General features: G+C 56.6%; 1 protein-coding gene across 6 annotated transcripts in view; it reads right to left on the bottom strand.

Annotated features, from left to right (window-relative positions):
• Positions 1-17876, bottom strand: part of NFIC (nuclear factor I C) — a 130853-nt gene that overhangs the window by 48113 nt on the left and 64864 nt on the right. For all 6 annotated transcript variants that reach the window (XM_090027871.1, XM_090027874.1, XM_090027876.1 and 3 more), the window contains one exon: positions 1101-1172. In XM_090027871.1, the coding sequence (XP_089883997.1) occupies positions 1101-1172 (72 nt within the window). The remainder of the gene's footprint in view (positions 1-1100; positions 1173-17876) is intronic.

Raw genomic sequence — 17876 nt, 5'->3', positions numbered from 1 at the left:
CTTTGAACACCTCCGGCAAATGGGGGTGAGCAGTTCTTGAAATCAGATGCTCAACTTGCCAGCAGCCAACCTGAAGCTCCTGGCCAAGCAGGCTGTGAGCATCACTCGGATACATTAACTTTGCGCTGCTGGGTGCATCCACGTAAGGTGCTCCTGTCCTGTGCTATACTGTCCTGGTGCTCTCTCCCCTGTGCTGAAGGTTTCCATACTAAGGAATCTGCAGTGGGGACAGCCTGGTTTCAACTGGCCTCTGTGCTCCTCAGTATCTCATTGCAAGTGTCTGCTGTTTTAGAAAGAAACTGGGAGTCAGCTGGATGAGAGTCCTGGGCGTAGTGTGGGGACAAATTTGGCATGATCAGCTGTGCAAATGCCACACAATGCTCCCAGCTGCCCTCCTTTCATGCTGTCCTGGTCCTGGGCTCCTCAGTTCAGCAACACGGGCCTCTCTCAGCCCTAACCTACACCCTCTGTGCCCCCTTGATAGTCCCCTTTGGGTCCCACCCAGAGCAGAAACCAGTTCTGCCAACCCTAGAAGTGAGGCAGGCCAGAAAACAGCATATGATTTAATAAAGACAGTGATAAATGAGGTTCTCATTCTTTGCCTTTGGGTTTTAAGACTTCATATCACATTCACTTAACATTTTCCAACTTTTTCTCCAGCCACAAAGGCTGGAAAATCACCTCTTTTTTAAAGGAAAGCTGAGATTCTCACCTAATCACCTGACTCCAGGAGCTGGGGCTTCAAGCAAACATAGCACCTATCATGGGACCGACAGCGCTGAGAAGCTGTTAATTATGCCCCTTTGTGCCATGATTTCCCAGTGGGGGCATAAGGCTGAGCAAAGCCCCGAAACTCCTTACTTTTGCAACCTCTTAGGGATTCACATCCCGTTTGCAGACGGGTAAGTGAGCAGGCGGTTAACCCTTCTGAGCCAGCCCCAGCGTGGGGTCCTTCTTACAGCAGGCGCCTCAGGGAAGAGCTCTGAATAGAGTTGGCATGTAAGACCCTACCCATTGCCTCACGCAAACAGGCAGGGGAGAGTGGGGCCTGGGTGGAAGAGGGGGCTGCAGACACCATCTCAGGACCCCCCCTTACTTACCCAATGTGATCGGTTTACTGTCCTCCTGATCTGAGCCGATCCCTGTCCTCGGGCTGCTGCTTTGCTCTGAATCTGAAATGAAAAGTGACATGTGAGGCACTCTGCCCAGTGCCTAGAGACATCACCTTGCCAGCACCTCTACCCAGCCCTGCCCGATTCCTCTCTCCATCAGTTGTAGAGGCACCACCCTGAGCAGCACCCCCACCGCTGTCTGGACGGTGGGACCTGTTTGCCTCAGCCACGGCATCTCAGCATCCCTCCCAATCAAGAAAAGGTGGAACTAGACTGTAGCAAATAGGAAGGGAGCGGGGGGCAAATCTCTTCAGAGGCTGCTGGACCCAGACAGACACAGCGGTTCTCCCTGCCTCCCAGCCAGCACTGCCTCAGGGCCTCAGACTGAGTCTTGCTAAATCCTGGCTGCACTAAGTGACAGCAGGAACAATGACAGCATCAGAGCAGGGCAACAGATGGCCACTGGCCACCACAGCTCTCGCTGGACCAGCAGCACCACCCTCTCATGCTTCCCCTGCGCAGCATGCCCCAAAGAGCCTTACACCAACCCACGCTGAACCTATGGTTAGAAATGGCCCCACATAAGTGACACAGTCTCATTCCCCCAGAGGTGTAACGGAGCAGCCGTGCAACCAGGGAGCGGTGACACAGGGGCAGTGGCAACTTCTGGCTGCTGCTGGCAGAGTTGTGCAGCTGACAATTTTGCCCTCACCAGTTCACTGCCCCGGTTGCCCGGCCTTAGTTACGATGCTGCGCCCTGTATCGGTTAGACGCTGGATGCTGACACTAGGGTTTCTGTCTGTCTGTCTGCCAGCCCCACCCAGAGGACCAGTGAGAAGTCAACCTTGTATGGGAATACGAGTCATTGACATTGTTTTAAGCAACCCGCTCTGGGATTGACCACAGCGGCCACCTAGCAATTCCAGACAAGCTTCACATCCCCATTTCAGCCCTGAAATGCATCCACCCCTGGGGTGGACCCAGCAGCCATTTCCCAGGGCACAGCACTGCAACTAGAGAAGTATGCCAGATCCAGATGAAGCTGCAGAAGGCATGGGGAGGGGGGATGATGGAGGCAGACTGGAACTGCCCAACGGTGGCTGAAAGAGGAGCCACTGAACAAGAAAGGCCCTTCCCTTATACAGTTAATAATGAATAGTGACCGTGAGCGGTCCTGGCCTCTTAGGGTTCCCATGGCAACAGACAAACACTAATGGCTGCTTTATGTAATATCATTTGCTGCCGTAATGGCCCCCTCCGTGGTCTGCACTCACTAACCAGAGTTCACTTTGCTGCCCCGTGCGATGATTAATGAGCCGCTGTGCCAGACGGAGCCTCCTCACCTCACCGCTGCCCGCCCGCCGCCGGTAATGGAGGAAGCGCGTGACCTCAGAACAGATGGCGCCATTAAACAGCCCCAGGTTACACCACCGTGGCTTAACCCTCCCACCCCCTCCAACGAGGCGGCCGTGGATGCCTGCAGAAATCACTGCTCCCCACTGCAGCTGGGCTCCGGAGCAACGGCTGCCTCACTTGCAGAGCCTTTGCCTTGGCCACTGTTCCCCTGTGCAACAGCAAGTCCAGGCCACTTATAGGCAGCGGTGTCAAGGGAAATCACGGAGCAGCTGGAACTGCTTTTTCCAGCCTGTGAGCCACTGCCCCATGGGGCCAGCGGCTGCCCCCTCCCATGGCTGGTGGTACAGCGCTGGCCCCTGCGGGGAGCTTGCAGGCCTGCGTGGGGCCAGTGGGTCTTGCAGTGCAGTTGCAGAGCACGAGGCCTGATGTGAAGTCATAGCACAAATAAAGCAACACCGTGTCAGCAAGCTGGGCAGGTTGGGCAAGCTGGTGCCCATCCTGAGTCTGACACCAGTGTGTTTGCTGCCCGGAGCATCTGCCTGGGCATTCCCCTGCTCGCTCTGCCACGTGGCTGGGTGGCTCCCAGTCTCCATGCTTTGGCCATGTTCTCTCCCTGGCCCAGCTACCGGACATTGCTCATGGCTGAGTGTCCCTCCTGCCTCTTCCCTTCCTGCCCCAGCTCCGTGCACCCCAGCATACATGTCTGCCTTGTGTCTACGATCCCACTGCCCAGCTGAGGAGCCTTGCCCTGCATGGTTTGGCTCTGCTGTGCTCCCAAAACCCTCTGACCCTTAGGCAGGAAGATGTTCAGGGTACTCAGCTCCCAGCCTGCCTCCAGCATGACGCCCTGTCCACAGAAACTCCTAAGATCAGCCCTACTGTCCCCTCTGTGTTAAGTCCTTGTCCTTGAATGGGGCACACATTTTTCTAGGGCTTCCATGATCCCCAAGTTTTGATATGTCTCCTTCAAGACCTTTCCCCACTCCTTTCCTGATCCAGGACCCATGGCATAGACCAGGGATTCTCAACCAGGGTGTCAGGGCACCCTGGAGTACTGTCAGATACTTTGAAGGTCGCTCCGAGGTATGGGGAGATAAGCAGATTCAGGCTTGTCCCTCTGCAAGGAGGTAAGCACTGCAATACATAACTTGGTTTTTTTAAATTGGTGGCACTCAATTCACATGGAGAAGTGCCTCGAGTCCAGTGAGGGGTGCCTCAAATCCAAGAAGTGTGAGACCCACTGACACGGATGCAGTGCCAAACCTACTGCATATACTGCCCTCTTACACGTGTGCCTACCACGTATTGCCATCCACTGTCACATACCATGGCATATCCCCTACAATATATACCCAGTGCATGTGCCCCTTCCACGTATCCATTGCCCATACCCAGTGTCTCTGCACCTGAACACATTAAGGACAGCACCAATTGGGATGTATAATTTTGCTCCTTTTCCTCTTGCCAGCTCCTCTGACTTTCTCAGCCAATTTACACGGCTGCCTGAAACCGTGGCATGCCTGCTCTGATCTCTAGGGGGGAAGTGCCTATTGCCATCACGTAGCAGGTGGTGGCATTTTGCCTTCCGGCTTGTGAAATGTCCATTATGTATCTGCCACCTGCGTGCCTAGCTCTTAGATACTCCAGCACTCCCTGCCCCAACTGCTGGTCCCACGTGGCAACTGAGCGATGACTGGGCAACTTATTTCCTTCATTAACACCAAGGACTAAAATACATACTAAGCCCAGCCTCGCTGCTCCTGTGATGGAGCCTGTCTCATGTTATGCAACCGGTTCCTCTGTGTCGGGGGGGGGGTACACACGTGTGAAGCGTATGTGTGCGCGCGTGTGTCTGCGCATGCGTGCTACCAGCTCTGCATAGTGTCCTGCAGGATATTTGGCAACTTTCAACTTCCTGCAGAAGCTTAACCCTTTGTACACTGGGACCTGGAACCAGGATCCTGGTCCATTTGTGGTCACTGCAGAACCCGTGACAATGTCTGGGCATTATTCCCAGCATCCTGGCCAAAGTCCTGTCAAACAGCTTCCTATGATTCCTCCTGCTTTCTCATCTGGAGACAGACTCTCCCTTCACTTCCTGTTTCACGTGGCTCTGAGCAGTGTCACAGCCAGCTGTGAAGTACACCCGCTCCCCACCGTGCAAGCTGCTAGTCCATCCCTATGGGGCTGCCTTGGTTGATCTTCCTGTTCAGAAGGAGCCTTGACTGTGTACAGACTGCCAGATCTGAGCCTCACGGTACCCTCTGTGTCGAGCCAGCTCCTGGGAGCAGAGGCCAAATCCTGGCTTCAGTTTGGGCCGCCTAAATCCTGGGCAGCTCCACTGATTTGGGGAGGGGGGGCGGTGCTCCAGTTTTGCAGGGCTCACATGCCCGCCAGTCCCTCCCAAGGGAAAGGCAAGAACACATAATAATACTGCAAAGGAGAGCCCAGCCTGGCTTGCATTTCTGAGAGCAATCAGGCAAAGGAAGTGCTTGCTGCAGCCCCCTCTCCCCTCCCGTCCTGTTCCTTCCGCGCCTCATCAGAAACACGCTCACGCTGGCGGGCTGCAGCCCAGCACTCCCCGTCCCTGCTCCATCTTATCTAAAAATAATCAGACTCCTTGGGCAGCCTTGCAGACGCTGAGCTCAGCGCTATTGGTTTCTAGAGCATCCTGGATTAAATTCACAGCTGGCTTCCCTCCCCCACCCTCATCTACCATGCAGGGCCGTGCTGCTGCTCTGCTCGCTGCCCCGGAGCGTGGCGCAGCAGGCCTGACCACAAAGCTGAGGTTCAAAAGCTGATACCCCTGGCTGCTGGGGGAAGGCCCGTGCCAACGATGGGTGCAGAGCAGCCAGTGCCAGCCTGGCTCAGGGGTGCTGCAGCTGCTGCCAAAATTCAGCCTGCATGGCCTGCCTCTCAGCTGGCACTGCAGGACCCCAGGGGAAGGTCCTTCTGACTCTCCTATTAGATGCTGGGTAGCCCCGGGTGCCCTCCTCTGCACTTGGGCACAGCTTTGGGCCCTCATCCTCAGCTAGGCCCAGGCCTGGGTGCCCCAAGCAGGATGAATGTGATGCTCCAGGGCAGGGCTTGGTCTGTGCCCCAGACTCCCCCTAGGCAGGATGCAGTGTCTGGGCACAACGAGCCCAGGTTGACTCTTCACCACAGCATAATGCTGCAAGCCATCCCGTCCGACTCACTGGCCCTTGGACCAAGCCAGAAATGAAAGTGAAGCCCTCAACCAAACAAAATGCCCATTGATTTCAGCTGGGGCTCTTGCCTGAGCAAGGACCACCGAATTGAGCCCCCCGCATACAGCCAGCCGAGGGAGGGATACTTTTCTGATGACAATGCTTTACCGAGACTGATGCATTGACCCCAGTGCAAGGCTGAAGGAAGGGCATATCCGGCCCGGGGTCCCCATGCAGTGCCCGAGCAGGGCACGTGAGAGCGAGCGGGCTGTAGCACTAGTAGGACGGACCCACATACAGATCACTACAGATGAGATGCTCCAAATCCCCTGTGCTGGTAACAGGGGATTTCAGTCCCCCACAATTTGTGGGGCTGTGGGATGCAAACCTGGGGGTAGGAGTCTGATTTGAATTGAATTGTGCAAGGGGATGGCAGTTCTTAGGGAGTTCAGTCTCTTCCCTGCTCTGAGCATCGGCCTGCCTCACCCAGCGCTCAGAGGAGTGGAAGTGCGGGCGCTGTCTGCGGTCTTTCCACCCACGGCACGAGCGATGTCTGAAGGGTCAGGGTTCTCTCCTCCTCCTCCTCCTTGCTCACGTACTTGAAGCATGTAGCAGAGTGAGACTACACATATCCTGTGTCTCTACTGTCCATGTGCCTATCCGTACCATGCATATCTGGACCTCCCTCTTCTCTTGCCAGGATCAAGCTGGGATCCCTCTTCCATTAGCAGTCCAGGAGGGAAGGGTCATCCTGAGCCCTGAGCTGGGACCCCAAGGGCCCCACAAGGACAGCGCTCCTTACCACATCTCAGCTTGGACACTGGTGCTGGAAGACTGATGCTGCGGCCCGATCCTGCTGGGTTCGTGTGAGTGGAGGGTGCTCAGCAACTTGCACTGACAGGCCATGGATCTTCCCAGTGGCTCATTTCCTTAGGTCTGGGCAGTGCTCCAGGAGCCTCTACTGCTTCTGTCTTCCCCTCTTTGAGGCTGCTTGGAAGAGACCTTGTCCCAGGGAAGCTCATGCCCCTTGGGGGCCATTTTTCCACACATCAGCGGTGGGAACCCTTGGTCCAAGCATCCCTCAGGGTCACCTTAGAGCAAAGCAGCATTAATCACAGAGGCAAGGTCCGTCTACTGCGCACCAGCAGTGCTGATAAATATGTGCAGCTTGTTTGTGTTCATGCATCCATTCAGCCTGAAATTAAAGAGACCTTTGGGGTCTGAGGGGGAACCAGCGCTCCCCCAGGAGAGACCGGGACAGGCCCCCCACTTGGGAATTGCTGCTTGTTAGGTCTGGATAGGGCATGAATTTGCAGGAGGTGAGCAAACATATCTTTGCCCAGGGTAAAGAAAATCCCCATTCCTTGAGCAGGGGGATCAGCTGGGCTTTCAGCTATCCCATAGCCTGGCTGTGGGAGAAGAGGGCTGGCTAATGGTTAGAGAAGAAGCCAGGGAGCCTGGATCCCTGGGTGCCGACACTACTCCCGGCTCTGGCGCAAGACATGGGGTAGTCACAGGAGTGGGGCACCAGGAGTCAGCCGTTCAAGGACAGGTCCGCGAGCGCCTGCACCCCAGGGCCCATCGCCAGCCTAGTGTTTGGCACGTGGGGATTAAAAGCCAGAGCTCCCGGGTGCCACTTCTGCCATTCCCCCTTGTGGGTTTGTACAAGGCACTTCCTGCCTCGGTGCCTCAGTTTCCCCCAGGACAAAGGTGATAATCCGATTCCTCCAGTCCACATAAGGAGGCGGGGTGAGTGTCGCGAGTCCTTCTTCAGTGAGCGCCTGTGAGGTGCTTTTGAGATGCTGCGATGAAAGATGCTTTTTAAGCGGAGAGAGCCTGGTAGCCTCTTTATTCCCAACAGGCACAGTCCTTGATTAAATGAAAAGTTGAGGCGGCTGGAGCCATTACTATCGCTGCAGCAGCGAACGGTGGGGCAAGCACTGAAAGCCCGGGGCCTGGCTGGGCCTTTGCTCTCCTGCGGCGCCACGGTTCGCAGTCCAAACGAGTCGGGCTGCGGCGTTGAGCTGCCGAGTTGCTTCCCCGGGAGTCTGTCCCGTGCTTTCCACCAGCTTCACGCTCCGCTCTGGGAGCTGGTGAGATGCCAGGCTGGCTTCAAAGCGGCCCAAAACTTGTTCCCCTCCTCTTTTTCTTCCCTCTCTCTCTCTCTCCCGTTCCCTCCATCCTTCTCCTCCTCCTCCCACCCGTTTGGCCTTCGGCATTTTTCTTTCGCAGATTTGGCCGATGCCGGGAAAGGGCTCAGACAATCCAAACAACGCAGTCAAAACACAACGGCCCAGCCTTGCCAACCAGCCTGGCAGCTTTTTATTTTTTCACATTTCCTTTCACGCGCTTTCCCGAGACCTTTTTGGAAGCGCGGCTCACGGGGCAGCGACTGCTATTTTCGGCCCCGGGGGACAAAGAAGCGTGGGTGGTTCAGACCTCGGTTTTCTCCACCACCGCCCCCCCCCCAAAAAAACAGGGAAAGGGCATTGTTTTCCCAAAAACCCCCGCGGCACACGTTTTTGGTGGGCGGGGAGAAAAAGGGAGAGAGAGAAAGAGGCGATGGGGAAGCCTTGAAAAAGCAGCGCATCCTGCTTGACGTAATGGGAGAGGGAGCCATTTTGTTTCTCTGCCCTCCCCACTTTTTGGTATTACCCCCCCATGCCGGCCCGGCGGCCATTTTGTGCTCATGCTCTAGCCATCATGCATGGCGCGCGCGCCCCTCGGGGACGCTGCTCCAGCCCAGGCAGGGTTAAATGATACCCGTCGTGCCATGCTGAGAGGCTTTCTCTTCTTCCCCCCCACCCCAGGCACTCCTCCCTCGTCCATTTTCGGTTTTTCCTCCTCAATTTACATTCCTCGCTGACCAAAAACAGCAAAGAAACCGAGTCTGGTTCTAAGTAAATGTCCTGGAATGAGGCACGCGAACGAGTCCGATCCCTAATCGGGGACGGGTTATTATTGGCGGGGGGGAAATAAAAGAGAGGAGAGAAGACATGAATGAGAGAAGTAATCCAGGGAAGGAAAATACATACTCCACTCCCTGCCTGTTTACTTATGGGTCTAATGCTTGGCTGCGCTTTCCTTCCACACGGCATTTTTCTCTCCCCTCCACTTCCCCCCCTTCCCCGCCGCATGCCTCCCTTTTTATCTGGCAGCCATTTCAGAAGCGTGAGGGAAGAGAAATCCAACACACACCCTCGTGCACGCGCACTTGCACACACACACACACACACACACACACACACACACACAAAGTTTCCTCTTGGCAGCCATCTTAGGTAGCATGAATTCCTCCGGCAGTCCAGGGAAAGGTGCCAGCGGCGGGAGAGGGGGGCGCATGGGGATCGGTGCCAGGGCTGAGGCAGGGGAGAGCAGCAGGGGTGGGTGGGTGTCTTTTTTCCTCTCTCCCCCCCCCCCAATTCCTTTTGATTTAGAAATACGTCACTCCCGGGCAGAGAGGAGGACGCGACAGCAGGACGGGCTGTGAGTAGTGCCAGGAAAGACAGAGAAAAGGGCTGCCCTCGGATCCCTCCCTGGCAGCACCAGGAGAGACTTTAACGCTGTTGACCCGGCTCCACGTGCGCGTACACACAAACACACACGCACGCTGGCGCTTATGGACAGGACGTGCCTCCCCTCTTCCTTGACCATGAAGAGTCATGTAGCATCTGGAAGTCGTTTGTGACGGAAACGGGCAGAGCCAAGTGCGGCGCCCATGGACGGGGGCGTGCCTGGTGGTTAGGGCGAAGAGACCTGGAGAGCTGGGAGTCCAGTCCCGGTGCTGGGATGGGGGCGCAGCTACTGGAGCAGGAAGGGTAGGACTGGGAATCCAGATGCCCGGGCTCTACCCTCTGCTCTGCCACTGAGTCCTTGGGTAACCATGCCCCTCCCTCTGTTTCACTTGCTCCCCCTCTGTAAAATGGGCACAATACTGACATAAGTGACACTGAGGGGCTGGGGGCCAGGAAGGAGAGCCAAGGAAGAGCTAGGCCCCAGGGAGATGTGTCACCAGGCCTAAAAAGGGGCAAGAAGGGCAGTTCAGGTCAGGAACGCCATTCGAAGCCATTGGGCTGCACTGCTGCTTTGCTGGATGTGGCGTCCCCAGAAGTCAGTGGGAGAAGTGCGCACGCAGCCGAGGGTCAAACTCAGACCAGAGCAAGAGAAAGCCCAGCCTGGCGGCACAGTGGGAGAGCAGCCTGCCATCTGGCCGCAAGGAAGCTTGCCACGAAGCGAGAACTTAGGCTGGTGCTGGAGCCCCGGAGACCTCTTTCCCATCTGCCCACCTTAGCAGCCACTCTGTGCAGCCCTGCAATGCGAGGAAGCCACAGCCCGGGTGCACTTTGCCAGGTGGGTTAATAATTGATGTGTGTTTGGTACTGGCGGAGCTCTGTGGGACAGCCGCAGCCAACTGGCCAGCGTTACTCATGCTTGGACAGCACTGCCAATGGGCAAACGGGCACGTGCTGCAGAAGCGGGAAGAAAGCCAGTGGCATCCTGAGTCCTAACCCTAAGTTGAATCTACCAGGCCTTGCAGCTTGTAGAAAACCAGCTTGCTTCCCCAAGGCTTGACCCAGAACGTGACTCTTTTCGATCAAAAGCATCTGAGCAGCCTCCCACAGCCCAAGAGAGACATGTTTAGGGGTCAAAGCATCCACAGATTGGCACATTTGGCCCTGGGAAAACTCGTCTGAGCCAACCCTCCCCAGGTCAAGCACTGCACAACATTGCACAGCAGGCTGTGCGCTTCCCTGCTCCTGCAGAAAGTGGCTCAGATGTGGTGGAGCGTTAGAAGTGCAGAGGAGCTCGGATAAGCAGGCTCCAAACACGGTTTAACTTGTCATAACTTGCAGGCTTTGCTGTCAATAGCAGGTAAAGGTGGATGCGTGTTAGGAAAGAACCCCATAAAACAAGGATTACCGTGCATAGGCTCCAGGCCTGAGGTGTCTGCCAACTGTGGCAGGGGATGGCGAAGGGCAACACCTTCCAGGTGCTCCACTGTGCTGTGCAGCCCAGATCTTCCAAAGAGCTCCATCCCCACCCAGGCACCAAAGGAAGGGCCAAGGGCAGCTTTTTAGCTGGCATGACTCTGTCAGCTCCACTGGATGAATTGCAGCGTGCTCCCAGATCCCTGATTAATAGGTACGGGGCCAAATGTGGCCTCCGGTGCCACGTGACCACTGAGTTATGACAGCCAGAGCTGCAACAGGGAACACAGAGTATAATTTGTGGAGGGATCGCAGACCTCCTCCTTGAGGGTCTGAGGCAGTTTCTAACTAGCAGAAATTAGCACAAAGCCATTTGTATCCCACAGCTGCCTAATGCTGAATGCAATCGGGGCTGGCCACTGCACGGACATGCTGCTGTAGTAGCTCGGCCTTGGCCCGACACAGCCCAGCAATCCCCACATTACTCTGGAAAGCATCACAGAAAGAGTTACTTTCTTCTGACAGCGAACAAAGAGCTTTATTAGGACATAAACAGGATTATCTCTACAACTATCCTTTCCCCCTTCATCCTCAAGTCTTCCCAGACCCCTGGCTTCCTGCTACAGGTTTAAAGAAATGGTACGCACAACCCGCTGAGATCAAAAGCTGGGGAGTAGGTGGCAGGGCAGAGTTTTGCTGCCTCTTCCTTAGACCCAGATGATTTCCTGCAGAAATTTTCTTTTGTGTTTTATGCCTAGTGTGGTGATAGCAAGTGCATCAGTTAATTTGCAGGAAAGCATTTTTGCTGTACGCGGTGTCCAAAAGTAGACAGGCTCTGATCTCAGATACACCCAACAGAAATCCAGAGAAGCTGCGTTGCTTTCCTGGGCTTAATCTGGATTTGCACTAGCGTCTATGAAATCAGAATCTCTCTGTCTGCCTCCCTCTCCCTCTACACACACGCGTGCACGCACAAAGTGGTTTCCCATCATTTGAATGCGCTGTACAGTACATCCTAGACTGATGGTGCTGATGTATTTGACATGACAGATGTTCCATGTATTCATTAGGGCTCCTTTAATCTTTAACTGTCTGTAGCATTGCTACAACTCTGCTGTTTTTGCTCTCAAGCTCCGTGCTGGGTGTATTTCAGATCTTTCCTTTCAGGGTCTCCAGAGTGGTTCTAATGAGAGGAACCAGCCTGCAACCCTCAGCTCAGACTCACCCCAGGCCTGAGCTGTTTTTGAGGTTTGATGCATCTGACTGAGATGGGTCTTTTCTAACCCCTAGGGGCTGCTGCTCTCATGGGTTTTGGCCCCTGGGTTCCAGGTGTGGCTGGGACTGCAGGTGACAACACTCAACGAGGAGGCTGCCTGTGAGTATCTGTGATTAGAGACAGGATCCAGCTGTGCAGGGAGACCTTGAGAGCCAGATCTCCTGCTCCTCTGTGCTGCCTTCACCCCAGTGACCTCAATGGGGTTACTCCAGTTTGTCCCAGCACGTGTGAGCCTCCTATGCAGGGGAGGACATGTCCCTGTCTGAACCTGGAGTGCTCCTGAGACAGGCGGTGTGTGGGAGCCTCCCCCAGCTTGGCTCCCACTAGCCTGCTGTTGCTGCAGCGGAGAAGCACTGCATTATCATTTCTGCTGCTGCTACACTACGGTTGCTTCCTCCATCCTTAAAGAGCACAGAAGTCAAGACGCTGCAGAGATCCATCCCCTATTGCAGTGGCAGGGTGCAGGGCACAGCGCCAGGTGTTGGAGAAAAACAACCCACACTAGGTACCATGCACTTCCTCACCCCCCACACATTACATTAACACCAATGCTGTACTATTACCTAAAAACACAAGTCACAGCCCTGTTGCACTGAGCATTGCCCTGACAAGTCCATGGCCCAGAGACCTCACAGTCCAGATACCAGAGAGGCAAATGAGTGGAGCCAGGTAGGGAGGGAGCAGGTCACAAGACAGCCTTGCCATCTGAGAGGTCAGGATGGGAAAGCACTGTAGGCTCCAGGAAATCTCACTAATCAGCTTGCTATTCAGGGTCCCCCTCTCCTCCCAGCCCAGGGCTTTAATACATCACATGCCTGCTCCCTGGGCCAGGTGGATTGTGGCTGCTGAGATACACTCTCGCATGTGCTGGCTGGTAGCACTGTGCCCTTCCCCTCCTTAGGCTGGAATTAGGCTGAATCATGGCAAGGTGCAGCCCTTGTCTTGCTTTGTCCAGACCCTGACATCTTCACTGAGGCCGCCCCAGCAGAGTGAACCCCATACATTCACTGATACACACCAGCTGGCTTCTCCCGTGAGGCTGGAGCAAATACAAATGACATTCTCAGAGATTCACAGGACACCGGGAGCTGAGGCTTTAAGAAAATTCATGTGTTGCACAGAATAGGCTACGCTGCAGCATGCCACACCACCCTGGTTCTAGATACCCCATCGGGGAGTCCTGCAGATAGCATGGGTAGATGACTTTTGCTGAACCAACCCAGGAAGCCCATAGGGGTGCAATGAGTCACTGATATGGGGACAAGGAGCCTACATTGCGCTAACCCCACCACCCAGGAAAAGCAGTAGGGCCAGAGGGGTCTGGAGAGTAGTGGAGCTGTTCTTTCTTCCCAGGGGAGTGAATAGCGGCCTGGTGATACCAAGTTATGTGGTATACAGTCATGGAGGAAGAGGCCTTGAGAGCCTGTGATGACCAAGGCAGAAGCTTGTGCTCTTGAGCCAGCTGGAACCAGACCAGACAGAGGCACATGGGAAATAAGGCTGTCCGGGGCCACAGGCGGGGTGAGTTCTTCAGGGCAGGCTGCCATCTCCCATGCATTTGTCCAGGGCCTGGCACGATGGTGCCAGACCTGGTCAAGCCCTCTGGGGATGGCCATGCCTGTGAGGAGATAGGCACTGCTCACACTTCTGCTGGCACAGACCACAAGCCCCGGAGGCAGCGGAGCAGGGAGAGAGCTGCATTCTTCATCCCTCAGAGTCTCTGAATGAAGCTTGGCCGAGATCTGCCTGGGCTCATCCAGGCACTCCTGGCTGGGATGCAGGACTCCGGGTTTGGGCAGGACAGCCTGCATCTCCCAGTGATCCCTGCCGGCTTTAGTGCTTTCATCTCCAAGCACATTCGCTAAGGAGCCCTTCCCCTCACAGGGGGCATCTTCCCTGGGGAAGCTCATTCTTGGCATCACAAGGATGAGGACAATCAGTATGACTAAAGCAGTGGCCCCCAGAAGCCCTGCCCAATGCCAGCCCCATGTGCTGCACACACAAGACCCTTGTGCCCAAAGACCTCCCAGTTTAAGCAGCCAAGAGTGGGAGGGGAAACTGAGTCCCGGGGACTTACCCAAGGCCACTCCTCAACCAGTGCCCTACCCATGGGCCCACACTGCCTCGCGGCACTGTGCCATGTGCCTCAGCCTGCCTGCACCACGGTGTCTCGGCCAGGTGGGGAAGGGGGAAGCAGATTCTGCCAGGGACCCAGTCCAAGCCCACCTGCTAAACCACAGACATGTGGTCCAGGCAGCCAAGGGGTTAACCTCCTCCCAGCCCCTCCTCCCCTCTGCTCCTTCCACCCCACACAAGCTGGGGAAAAAATATCAGTGACCAAACAGATCAATAATTTGTTTTCTTAAAAATAGCACGGTGGGGGAGGGGTGGGCGCACGCTGGGCCGCCCGAGGCCTGCTCGCTGGCAGCTGGATCAATGCCATCGATCGAGCGCTGGACCCCAGCAGCACGCCGGATCCTGATTAACATTTACAACAGGGCTCGGCTGGAACGAGCTTTCCCTCCCACCCTCCAGCTCAGCCGCCCCCTCCCCGCCCCCAAAATGATTGAGCATTTAGCAGCAAAGCTAGGCAAGTGCAGATGCTGCGCCCTGTGCCATCTGGGCGCCGACGACACGGCCATGGCGGGTCCCTGTTGGTTTGTCCCCACCGCTGGACCTCAAGCATGGTGCACAGGAGGGGGCTCTGCCAGCCCTGACACTATCCGAAGCGCCCCCGTACTGGGCGACACGTTGCAGCTGCGTGGGACACTGGGGCCAGAACCGCGCTGCCTCACAGCCTGATCCCCACGCTCCTTCCAAGCTAGCATGTAGTGTGCAAGCCTGGCCGAGCTGCCCCTTAAAGAGGCACCACACCTCCCTGGCAGCTTAGAGAGAGTCCAGTGCCCTGTCCACCTACCCTGCAGCACCCAGTCCTCCCTAGGTTCATGCGGATGGGGAGGGCTCTCACACCTGGGCTGCCCCTGATAAGGCGACTGCACTGTCAGGGTCCCATCCTGTCTTGGGAAGGGTGGCCCTGGGTAACGGTGCCCAGCAGACTCCCCTGGCTCTGTGCTCTGGCTACCACGCAGCAAGGCCCCATGTGCAATGCAGGGAGAGCCCGGCTCTCTGGCTGCCTGCCCAAGCAGTTACGGTAACAAGGGCAGTACTTATCATCAACTGCAGGAGGAGGAGAGACAGAGGAGAGGAAGGCAGGGGAGAGCCTGGAGCCCAGAGTGCAGGGTTGGCACTGGAGGATGGATGAGGGAGAGCAGGGGCACCAAAGGATGCTCGACAGCATTACGGGTTCCCCAGGCATCTGGCCGGAGCCAAGGGGTGGGCCCCAGTGCCCCATCACAGCTGTGCACCCACTCCAGCTAGGGCTGTCACTGGTTGGGGGTGGGGAGGGTACAGGGGAGCAGTGTGGGGTCCCCCTGCCTGCTCCTCCCTTTGCACACCCATGAGGACCAGCACTTGTCCCACCTATAACCCGTCAGGCCTGTTTGGGGTCTCACATCAGCTGCCAGGAAGGGGCTGAAGCTCCTGGGATTCTCTGGGCAGTGAGTTTTGCAGCCTCCATCACAAAGGCTAACCCAAACCCCAATTCACCACCCGGCTGTTGAGGGTGAGGGGCTCTCACTGGCCCCAGTGGCCCCCTGCCCCAGGCATGACAGCTCTGCTGGCAAAGGCAGCCTGTCGTTCTGAAATGCTCCTGGGGGATAGATAATTCAGTGCATTCAGAGTGCTGCCCCTCCTGGGGCTTCAGCTTGCTGCCTCTGCAAACCAGGCCTGAGAAATACCAGGGGGTGCTTCTCAAATGCTGTCAGTGGGTCTAGAAAGCGCCCCAACCCAGCTCTCTCCTCACTGTCATCGGTGCTGCCACGCTCACCTATGGCCCTGCCAGCACAACAGATCCAGCCTTGCAACATTTGTACGGGTTCACAACCCTCTGCTTCACGTTGCACAGACAGCTCGGGCAAAGCCCCGTGCGCGCACGCATAGCTGGAAGGTCACTGGGTGCTCACTTCCCTTCCATGTTTGATATATGGCAGGCCACCAGCTCCACAGAGGAATGGCCAGTGGCTTAGCTGAGCCACCTGGGAGACAGAAGACCCAGGTCAATTCCTGGCCTTGCCATTGCCCAGCTGAGTAAACTTGGCCTTGTCCCTCCTCCTCTCTGTACCTCAGTCTCCCTGCCTCTCTGGCACACCTAGACCAGGGCGGGAGCTGTTTCTCACATGGACATGTGCAGTACCCAACACAGTGGGTCCCACTGCAGCAGGACGGTTCAGCCAAGATCACTTATGGCAGGCTGTTGGCAATAGGGTCCATCACTAGGGACCTGGATCAGCAACCAGCTAAAACAAATGCAGAGGCCTTGACAGAGAGCTAATGCACAGAGGGACTGAGAGAAGGGGCAGATTAAACGCACTCTGCTGCTGCCCCTGTCCCAGAGAAGCGGAGAGCCTGAGAGGAGGCATGGAGGGGAAGGGGAAGAAGAGGTCTGGCCCCACACTGCACAGAGGCCTGGATACCAATGAGCCTGGGAGGCAGGAGGCTGAGAAGGATGCAACCCAGTGAGCAACTGGACCAGGAGGCAGCCTCCGGAGCCAGGTTGAATCCTGCCCTCCCCCTCCTCACACCCTCCCATTTTCTCCCAGGCTCCGTCCTGGCTCTGGGCTTGGCCGGGCCCCTTCCCCCACCCGCTGCAGCCTGCGCTGATCATTAATGCATACTTAAGCTGCTCTCCCCGGCTCCCGCTCACACACTCCGGGTAAAGTAGCCCTTACATAAAACCCGGAACAGCGCCGCTTGTGTAACCTCTGCTTATATAATACCCTCACAAACACCGCGTTCTCCCTGCAAATCCTGGTTGAACCTGCCAGGGTCAGTCCGGCTGGCTGAGCGGGCATCTGCACAGGGGAGGCGAGGGGGCACCTGCCAGGGCAGTGGCTTGCTCGCCAGTGCTGCTCAGCCTAGGCAGGAGAAAACTGAGTCACTCGCCTTCCCCTACAGCGCTGGGTGGCTACAGCAGGGCGATCGTACCCCACCTGTGCCAGGACAGGCCTGGCTTTGCCAGCACAGTTGGCTATTGGCAATCACAGGCGAAGTGAATTTGGCAGTTCTCAGTCCAGTTCCTGAGCACAAGAGGCTCCAGCTGCAGGAAACCCGGAGGCTGGCATCAGGATTTAATTGACCTGTCGGCAGGTTTGTTAGGCTGGACACCGTACAGACCGGGTCCAACGTGAGGGGAGACTTTCCCTTTTTTCTGCCAGAGGATCACTGCCTAGTGGCAGCCACGGTGCTGAAGTGTCCAGGGACTCGCGCCAGGGTGCTCACTTCCCTTCCATGTTTGATATATAGCAGGCCACCAGCTCCACAGAGGAATGGCCAGACTTGCCCTGGGGGACAGCTGAGCTCTGCATCCTGCTCCCTTGCTCAGGTACGGGCAGGGGCTTAGCAGGCAGGTGGGATGTGGCTGGACCTGGATGAACAGAGAAGTGCAAGATGGTTTGTACTGGGCTGGATAGAGTCCTCTGTAAAGGTTGCTGCAACCCAAACCCCAGGGGTTGGGCCAGCTTCCCTCCAGATTGGGCCACAGCAGCCACCGCCACCTCTGCCCCCGACAGCCCAGCCCCTCTCTCCCATCCCGCTGGCCTCTGGGGGTGCTTCCAAGACAGGAAGGCGCTGGCTCACAGGGGAAAGAGTCTCATCTCCTGCTTCCAAAAGAGTGTGGAGCAGGGCTGAGCGCTCGCTGGGTGGTCCCCAGGTCTCCACTGCTGTCTGAGCACCGGACCCAGGAGGAAGGGAAGCGCTGACTTTGGCGGGCTGGCTGGAACAAGGAACACAGAGCAGGACGGGTCGGCTACCGCTTTTCCTTTTGGTCCAGCCTACCACACGGTGGCTGGGGAAGTGCCTGGTGTGGTGCTACGATACCAGCTCACTGTTGTGCTCTCCAGTTCCTGGCATTAGGAAGCTCCCAGGGATTCAGTGCATCCTGGTGCGGCCCAGATTCCCC

This window comes from Crocodylus siamensis, chromosome 14 (genome assembly GCF_052110815.1).
Source record: "Crocodylus siamensis isolate JL-2025a chromosome 14, ASM5211081v1, whole genome shotgun sequence".
NCBI classification, from domain to species: domain Eukaryota; kingdom Metazoa; phylum Chordata; order Crocodylia; family Crocodylidae; genus Crocodylus; species Crocodylus siamensis.
This window is presented reverse-complemented; position numbering and strand designations above follow the sequence as displayed.